Source organism: Empidonax traillii, unplaced genomic scaffold, assembly GCF_003031625.1.
Source record: "Empidonax traillii isolate 1590-97213 ecotype Southwest subspecies unplaced genomic scaffold, ASM303162v1 scaffold2166:size70610, whole genome shotgun sequence".
In the NCBI taxonomy this organism is placed as follows: Eukaryota; Metazoa; Chordata; class Aves; order Passeriformes; family Tyrannidae; genus Empidonax; species Empidonax traillii.
This window is the reverse complement of record NW_020957359.1, coordinates 1-1,378: the sequence shown is the minus strand read 5'-3', so window position 1 is coordinate 1,378 and position 1,378 is coordinate 1. Positions and strand designations below refer to the sequence as shown.

General features: G+C 62.3%; 1 protein-coding gene across 1 annotated transcript; it reads right to left on the bottom strand.

Annotated features, from left to right (window-relative positions):
- Positions 1-6: 6 nt before the first annotated feature.
- Positions 7-1,152, bottom strand: LOC114071642 (class II histocompatibility antigen, B-L beta chain-like; the record flags this gene model as incomplete). Its single annotated transcript, XM_027909492.1, has 2 exons — positions 7-245; positions 883-1,152. Coding segments are annotated over 2 exons (509 nt in total), but the record flags the coding sequence as incomplete, so codon positions are not given.
- Positions 1,153-1,378: the final 226 nt, after the last annotated feature.

The window sequence follows — 1,378 nt, the reverse complement described above, 5'->3', positions numbered from 1 at the left end:
CTCCACCTGGCAGGTGTAGGTGACCCCGCGCCGGGGGGGCATTTCCAGCATCACCAGCACCTGGTAGGTCCAGTCCCCGTTGGGGACCACGTCGGTGGCCACCACGTGCTCCGGCAGCTCCTGCCCATCCTGGAACCACCTCACCTGCACCGGCGCAGGGTAGAAATCCATCACGGAGCAGAGCAGGCGGCCAGGACCGGGCTGGGAGCTCGACGGCACCAGTGAGATGGACACGCTGGGGGGCACTGGGAGAGACGGGGGAGATACTGGCATGATCTGGGGGGCACTGGAGAGAGGGCTTGTAGGACATTGGTAGGGACTGCGATGGCACTGGGAGGGACTCGTAGTACACTGGGGTACAGGGAGAAGGGCTGGGAGAGAGCTGGGCTATGTGAGAGTGGACTGAGAAGGACTGGAAATGTACTGAGAGGATGTGGGGATGACTGGAATGGTCTAGAAGGCATTGGGAATGACTAGGAATGGACTCAGAGGCTCTGAAAATGACTGGGATGGTCCGGGAGGGACTGGGAATGGACTGAGAAGGACCCCGGCGGGGTTGAGAATGCTGGGGGCAATTGACGCCGCTGGTCTGCCTGGCAACTGATGAGTCATCAGAGAGGCGCGCTCTGATTGGCTGAGGGGCGTTAGAGCTCGATGGCACTGCTGAGATGGAAACGGGGGCACACTGGGAGAGACTGGGATGGACTGGGAGAGACTGGGAGGCACTGAGAGAGAGGGGCAAGGGGTGGCGATGGGAAAAAAGGCCACGGCGATGGGCAGTGGAAGGGTTGAGGGGTCTGGGGTGGAACCAGGGAGGGTTTGAGGGGCTCCAGGGTCATTCCCGGGGCAGGGCCGAGGGGACCCGCTCTGCCCCGCACTCACCTCTGCGGTTCACCAGGAAGCGTTTCGATAATTTGTAGTTGGGCCAACAGAACATGTTCGCCTGAGCTCTCGTCTCCTCCAGCCAGTTCGAGTTGCTGTTCCAGATCCTGGCAATCTCCTCCCCATGTGGGGTGTCCCCCACTAAGACCCCCACATCGCTGTCGAAGTGGACGTACTGCTGCCGGTTGTAGATGGATCTCTCCACGAACCTGACGCGGTCGGTGCCGTTGATGAAGTGACACTCACTCGTGGACAACTCCAGGAACACTCCTGTATGTGCAGGTCACAGATCAGGGGGTGTCCCCCCTACCCCAGCAGCTCCCAGCACCAACAGCACGTGGGAGCTCAGGGGGCCACCTGGGATCCCCTTTCCCACCCCCCTCTCCCCCACGGCAGCCGCAGCACCGGCTCTTGGCTGGGAGGGAACCCCCCCATCAGCCTCCCAGGGATAGACAGGAGGGTTGGGGACCCCCTCAGTGCGGATCCGACCCCCCCC